Source organism: Centruroides sculpturatus, unplaced genomic scaffold (assembly GCF_000671375.1).
Source record: "Centruroides sculpturatus isolate CEXI.00-Female unplaced genomic scaffold, Cexi_2.0 scaffold1465, whole genome shotgun sequence".
NCBI classification, from domain to species: domain Eukaryota; kingdom Metazoa; phylum Arthropoda; class Arachnida; order Scorpiones; family Buthidae; genus Centruroides; species Centruroides sculpturatus.
The window spans coordinates 40,146-48,246 of record NW_019385628.1 but is presented as its reverse complement, the minus strand read 5'-3'; the positions used below and the strand labels follow the sequence as shown (position 1 = coordinate 48,246).

At 25.1% G+C, this 8,101-nt stretch overlaps 1 protein-coding gene across 1 annotated transcript in view; it reads left to right on the top strand.

The window, feature by feature from the left end:
• Positions 1-1,147: 1,147 nt before the first annotated feature.
• Positions 1,148-8,101, top strand: part of LOC111640734 (protein kinase C, brain isozyme-like) — a 36,910-nt gene continuing 29,956 nt past the window's right edge. Inside the window, exons 1-3 of the mRNA XM_023386779.1 lie at positions 1,148-1,230; positions 2,908-3,019; positions 3,100-3,228. Coding sequence (XP_023242547.1) covers positions 3,108-3,228 — 121 coding nt within the window. The 5' untranslated portion in view covers positions 1,148-1,230; positions 2,908-3,019; positions 3,100-3,107. The remainder of the gene's footprint in view (positions 1,231-2,907; positions 3,020-3,099; positions 3,229-8,101) is intronic.

The window sequence follows — 8,101 nt, the reverse complement described above, 5'->3', positions numbered from 1 at the left end:
CAATTCTTGCATTCTGTGAAAACGGGTAAGGTTGACTGTAACGTAATAATCTTTATCTTAGTTATCGTTACTTTTGCCCGAGCAACGCCGGGCCCACCTGCTAGTATATATATATATATATTTATAATTAAATTATTATTTATGGAAATATAAATTCCATAAAACTGAATTATCAAGTTTATATCATATTTTTATTAAATATTTATGCTGATTTAAATTATGGAAATTAGTTAGAACTGTAAAGATTAAATTATAGATTAATAGTGTTTATATATTAAATTCTGAAATTATAAGGCCTTTAAAGCAATTAAATTAGATGTGACTTATGGGAAAAAAGGAGTTACAATAGAGTTAAACTAATTTACATTTTAAATAAAGATGTTTATTCAAAAATTAATAGATAAAATATTTCATTTTGATAGAATTTAAATTTAAATTAAAATACTATAATCTTAAGAAAATGTTTTTAAATTAGATTTTTGTTATAACATTTTCAAATCCCATAATGATAAATTTTTCAGGTATCTCGGATAACGTCTAAAAAATTGATTACGGAATTTTCTCATTTTCTACGAACTTTTTCGATTCTTAAATTATAAATTAAATAATTCGAAAGCAAGAAAATACCAAAGCGGTTAATATGATCTGTTTAAATTTAGTTAAAAATAATAAATTCAAATAGTATAATTCAAATGGATTTTTAAATAACGGGAAATTTGAAAATAGTAAATTGGTAATAATAATAATTTAAGACATTCGGTACATGAAATATATGATCTTATAAACTATTCCATTCATTTATTTTCAGTGTAGAGAACAACAGCTATATTTTACATGAATATAAATAGAATAAAGTATTAAAATAATTTACTTATCAAATACAGTTTTAGCCATTTTGTAGAACATAGATTTAAGAATAAGTAAGCTATTAATGATGGAGTAAAAACAAGAAGTTAAAAGTTAATATTTTGTAGAATTGCGAGTATTAGTAGTAGAATTCTTTCATATCTATAGAATAGAGTAGACAAATATATAATTTAAGAAATATTTCAATTATAAATTATGTAAACAAAATATGTATATATGTATGTAAATGATTAATCGATTTTTCAATCACGTTTATTTTGTTAATTTAGTTGTTTTTAAGTTTGCAGTTTTGTTGTACACAAGAGATGTCATGAATATGTAACCTTTAAATGTCCTGGTGCTGATAAAGGAGTTGATTCTGATGTAAGTATGTATGAATAAATAAATGTATGGTTTGAATATTCTGAACTGTTGTTTACATGACAAACTATTGATCTTTGTGCATCTTAATTATGAAACAAAATTTTAGTGTAATTAGTATTATAATTTTATGAAAAGAGAGTTTACATTATTCTTTTCCTTATTATTTAATGTTAAATCTAAAAAAAAAAGAGTGAAAAACAGTTATGTTTATATTTTCAGCAGCTGTTGTAAAATTTCCTCACTTCTAGAATTTAATGTTTATAATATTGCTATTTCAAATAATAACATCTTTAAACATATATATATATATATATTATCTTTAAAGTTAATAAACAAACATTATATGAAGTAATGTTTATATAAATTTTAAAATAATATGTTAAACAAAATTTTATTTTATAAACTTTAAGAAAATATTACTATACTGTTATAAATTTAATAACAATAATATAACTTTTTAAAAAAAATAATAAGTAGAATAATAAGAAAACTTGATATTCATCTTTGAGTAATCAGATTACAGTTGTACGGGTTTTGCTTCACTTAGCATTTTTTGTTTTTATAATTAAATTGGCTGATGTTTTGTTTAGTTGTAGTCATCATTCCTTACAAAATTACAATTTAATTGAAATTATAAATTTGTTTTATTAAAATAAAATTATTGAAGAACTGTATCAGTGTTAAGAAAATAAAGCTCAATTTTATTAACTAGAAAGTTAAATTAAACATGATGATAAAAAACATTTTTAGATAAAATGATTAACATTACCAATAAAATGTAGCTTAACTATGTTTTTCTCTATCTAAAATTTGTAATAAACATAACAACTTTATTCAGTAAATATAATAATAATTTATTTTATTCTCTTCTTATTTAACTGAATTAAAACTTTAATTCCAGGATGCTAGAACTAAACATCAGTTTGCTATACATACTTATACANTAATGTTAAATCTAAAAAAAAAGAGTGAAAAACAGTTATGTTTATATTTTCAGCAGCTGTTGTAAAATTTCCTCACTTCTAGAATTTAATGTTTATAATATTGCTATTTCAAATAATAACATCTTTAAACATATATATATATATATTATCTTTAAAGTTAATAAACAAACATTATATGAAGTAATGTTTATATAAATTTTAAAATAATATGTTAAACAAAATTTTATTTTATAAACTTTAAGAAAATATTACTATACTGTTATAAATTTAATAACAATAATATAACTTTTTAAAAAAAATAATAAGTAGAATAATAAGAAAACTTGATATTCATCTTTGAGTAATCAGATTACAGTTGTACGGGTTTTGCTTCACTTAGCATTTTTTGTTTTTATAATTAAATTGGCTGATGTTTTGTTTAGTTGTAGTCATCATTCCTTACAAAATTACAATTTAATTGAAATTATAAATTTGTTTTATTAAAATAAAATTATTGAAGAACTGTATCAGTGTTAAGAAAATAAAGCTCAATTTTATTAACTAGAAAGTTAAATTAAACATGATGATAAAAAACATTTTTAGATAAAATGATTAACATTACCAATAAAATGTAGCTTAACTATGTTTTTCTCTATCTAAAATTTGTAATAAACATAACAACTTTATTCAGTAAATATAATAATAATTTATTTTATTCTCTTCTTATTTAACTGAATTAAAACTTTAATTCCAGGATGCTAGAACTAAACATCAGTTTGCTATACATACTTATACAGGACCTACATTCTGTGATCATTGTGGTTCTCTTCTTTACGGTATTATACATCAAGGCTATAAATGCAAAAGTATGTTTACAATTAACTTATTGTTTTTAATATTAAAAAAAAAACAAATATATTTTAAATATAATTTTAAAATTTTATAGTATGTGATATGAATGTACATAAGAGATGTCAAGAAAGTGTTCCAAATCTCTGCGGTTGTGATCACACAGAAAGAAGAGGAAGAATTGAGTTAAAAGTATCAGCTACAAATAATAAGTTGGTATGTGAAGGTAAGCATAATCTGCATGAATTTTACAAAAATTTTAAATAAATTTTGTGGAAAAACAAAATTTCTGGCTTTCCAAAATGTTTCTTAAAATTAAATTATATAATTAACTTAATTTGTTATAACAATTTGAATTTTTGCATAATTATCTGATTATAAATTCTTGGATAAAAAATATAAATTAAAATTTAAGAAATCAATATTTGTATCAATTAATGTACTGTACATTAGATTATTTTTGGAGTTTATATTCTAATTTCAATTGTTTTTGAGTTTAAATTAAAATCTTCAGAAAATGCTTTAATGGGATAAAAATTTACAGATAAACAATGTACCTAGTTACTTCTAAATTTCTCAATTGAAATTAATTTAAATGAAATTTCAAGAATTAATATTGATCTCAGATAATATACAAGATGCTTTTCCTACTTAAAAATTGAATAATTAATTGATATTTTTGAAAAATTTTTGACAAATTCGAAAAACTATATTTTTAATTACTCAAAAATTGAATATCCTTTCTTATATAGCTTTAATTTATAATGTCAAAATTAAGAAATTAATGTATGTTGTTTATACTTGTATTTATAAACTATAAAACAATTTATATAAAAAAATCGAATTATAGTATTAGTTTTTAATACTTTGTATCCATGGATTTTCATAAACACTTATGTCATAAATTATGAATTCCCTATAGAATTCACTTTAAGAATTTAAATTTTTTTTAAAGAGATTATTAATTAATAATTTATTTAATACTATATAAAATGTTTTTCATGAGACTATGTCTCGTCTCTAAAATTGCACTGCTGTCAATGGCTGCACACCTTAGAGGTATGAAGGAAGGAGTACTGTACATGTCAGGAGTTGCAATTTGGCACAGAGTATTTGGTGCCCAAATCTTGTGCACATAAAATAAACCAGACTTGTAGGTAGTCAGGACTGAGTACTGGGTCAAAAAAATATGAAATGCTGAGACTGTTTCTACAAACAGGCTCAGCATTTCATATTTTCTACAAACAGGCTCGAGTATGAGATTTGCACATGTTGCTCGTGCTCTATGAGACAAAGTCTCGTCTAAAAAATGGCTTCGCCATTTTACTTGTTCCATTTGCAATAGAAATGCTAGTCAAAGTAGTAATAAAAATTTTATACAGTCATATCCTCAATGATGTGAAATGTGCAATAAGGTGAATTATTTTCAAGAACCTTTGCCATTTGCTGTACATTTAATATTAAAAATATTTAATATGGTGAATATTTGTTAAGGTAAAAATTTTAATAAGGTGAACTGTTCTTGTAAGACAAACAAGTAATAAGATGCTTTGATAAAGTGAACTAAATTTGACTTAGATAGTTTTAGAAAATTTTGAAATTCACTAGATGATGCTCTTTGTGTTTCTTTCAGAAAATATTCTCTGGAAGGTATTTATCTGAGGGAGTGTTACAAATACATTTATATACATACATACACACATACATACATATATACAGGGGTCATACAGAGGCAAATGTCTTCCTCAATTACATATAATAGCAACTTCATTTTGTATTTTGTTGATGCTTTTATTCAGACATCAGAGTGATTACTTGTTACCATTTGAAATCAGGTAGGACTATGGTTAAATCAAGCAATTAAATTGTGTGTATGTCGGTAGGGCCAAGGTTGATTGACAGTCTATGTCATTAGTGATGAGTCACAAATTTGCCAACTGACGAGTTTGCTAGTTGGAGTTTTACAAGTTTCGAGTGTGTCACCCGTTGGGGAAATTATAAGCCAGTTTCCAATGCACTATAAGATTAAAATTGGTATTTACATTATCATGTAACATCATTGTAAATCTAGCTTTGTAGTTCTATTATGGAAAAATCTTCTCTACTTAGAATTTTAGGATTTTAGAGAGTGCATACACACCCTCTGTGGATCTGCCCCCCCTGATATACATTAAAACAATGATCCTTTTACAAAGTTTATTTTACTAAATTTTGTAAAAGCAAATGATCACTGTAATTACATACAAGTTTACATATGAAAAATTTATTTTTATATGAAGTTATTTGAGGGAGTATTTTTCAATCTCCAAGGTGGGTAATACCCTCGCAAACCCCCTCTGAAAGAAAGCATACACTCTCTTAATTATGCATGGAACTTGTTAATTGTTTTAAAAATTAAAGCATTTTGTATACAGGATTATTTATTTAATGACGACATTTTAAGTTTAGAAGAAAATTGGGCCAACTTAAATTAGAAGCAGTGGAAACTCTTCAAAATCACATTTGATGACTACATTAATGTTAATAATAATTTATCTTTTCTGTAACAAATTAACAACTGGAGATCTTTCTGTGAAACATGGTAACTGATATAGTTAATAGTGATGAACTTGTTATTGAATCAAGATGCATTGTATTAGTTACAGGTTCAGAGCAATTAAATATGTTACTCATTTACGTAATTTCATATATAATAAAACTGATGCTACCCAATTTATTTTTGATAAATTTGATAAAATTGAACTAAAAGTTAATCATTTAGAACTTGTTGGAAAGTGCCAAATTATCATTATTAATCCCTTTTTAAATAAATAAATGAAATTTATATTATTCTTCAATAGGTGAATATTTTATTTGGAACAAATGGGTTCACCTTATTGAGAATTGACTCTATTTAATTGCAATTATATGCATGTAGATAGAAGAGAATATGTTAAATAATATGATAAAATATATGAAAATTTCTTTGTACAATAAATATAATTTTTAACAAAACTTTTGTGGATATTTTGAATTAATACAAAAAAAAAAAAATTTCTATTTTATGAAGTAAAAAACTAAATAGATTTTAAAATTAAAAATAATTATGTATTTTTAAAATGTTAAAAGTAAATCAAGGTTATTGTCATATAATGCATTTCTGTTTTAATGTGAACTAATAAATTCATTAAAAATTGATTTAATTATTTTAAAACTAATTAAAACTTGAAAAGCATTACATTACTCAAATTTTCAAAAGTTAATCAGAAGTTGAATTACTTTAAAAGAAATGAACATAAAAATAATTTTAAAAAATACTTTAAATTTATAGAACAATGTGTTTTTCTATCCTAATCAATAATAAAATTATATAATTTTTATATATTAAGCAGAAATACATAGAATATAAACTAACTGGGAAATTTTTGTATAATTTTGATTTAATTATGTAATTATATTTAATCCTTCTATAGTTTATTTCAATTTAATTTTTTGAAACATACTATGCAATAACTAAGAAAAATTTTGTTCTAAAATATAAAAGGATAAATTCAAAATATACAAAACATAAATATAGATTTTGTTTATTATAACTTAAATACTTTGTGATTTATTGGAATAATGCACTTTATTTGTCTAAAAAATAAATAAATAAATAAATCAATTACAATATTATTATTTTATTTAAAATTATGTTGCTGAAATATTTCCTACTTGGTGTATACCAGTGCCTAGTGCTATGCTAGACCCCTGGTTCTCAATCCGTGGTCTGCAGAACTTGGTGCTTCGTGAAGCCACTTCAAGTGTTCTATGAAAAAATAAAATATACAATTAAAAATCGTTGCAAAAGAAAAATCGATACAATGTACTGTACAATAACTTTTGTATGGGAATGTAATGAGCAAACACCATACTAGACCGAGTGTGCTCTTGATTTCAAAAAAGATTGCTACCCCTGCTTTAAACCTGGGGTATTGTAGGTGTTCCACGACTTGTCAAAGTTTAGTGTTCCCTGATTTCAAAAGATTGAGAACCACAGTGCTAGACAAAGGTCAAATAATAGCTACGGGACCAAGCAAGGAAAAACTATTACTGTGATTATTTGCTGTTTGTTTATGTACTGTACAGCACTTGTATCTGTACTTACGGATTTTCTTAACTATATGATGTTTAGCACAATGTTTACTATGGCTGCTTTCTGTATCGTGATATATGTGCTGTTGTGAAGCTGTAATATTTCAAGACTTTTGTTATGTGTATGTAGTATGACATTTGTGGAAGAAAGTACTCTAGGTACCATAAGTACCTAGCTGTTCTCTACAGACTTTATTTTGTGGGTGAGTTCTGAGTATTTACTAATTTTTCAGTGTATGTTAGTTCCAAAGCCAGGAATAATCATTAGGGGCTAGATTTATAAATGAATGGTAATCTGAAAAAATTACTTTCTTTTCTAGCTGATGCTTTCTCTTTTCTAGGCCTATTAGCTACAGTCAATGTGTAAAAAAAGTAACAGTAGCTAGTGTTACCAACTGTCTGGTTTTCACCCGGACAGTCCAGGAATTGACTCGCTGTCTGGGTGAACTATTAATTTTGTCTGGGAATTTTGTAGAAATTGTGAAATTACAATGAAACAAAGTTTATACAAATTTATACTATTTTAACAGCGAAAGAACTCGCACTCGCTGAAACTCATCTGTAATTCTGCCATATTAGTCTGTTTACGCCAATGTGTAGTGCACAACCTGTCGTTGACCCTTTATTTTTTGCATGTATGATTGTACACATCTCTCCAACATCAAATAAAGCTAAGTCATCTGTACCTGTTATTAATTTAGGTTACTCCTACGCAAGTCCCTAGTCCCTAACTGTAACTGATTTAGACCCTCCATGCACGTTATTCTTCGCATTGTAAAATGACATTGCGCATGCACCAGGAACTTCTGTTTGAACAAACCTGACCTGCTGTCCAGGTCAGTGATTTTCAAAAGGTTGCAACACTAACAGTAGTCTAAATTAATGTGATGAAAGTGAAAGCATATACTGATGGCTGAGAGTGATACCTCATATCTACAAAATTCATATTGCAGTAAGAACTTGTGACTACTATATTATTACATTAA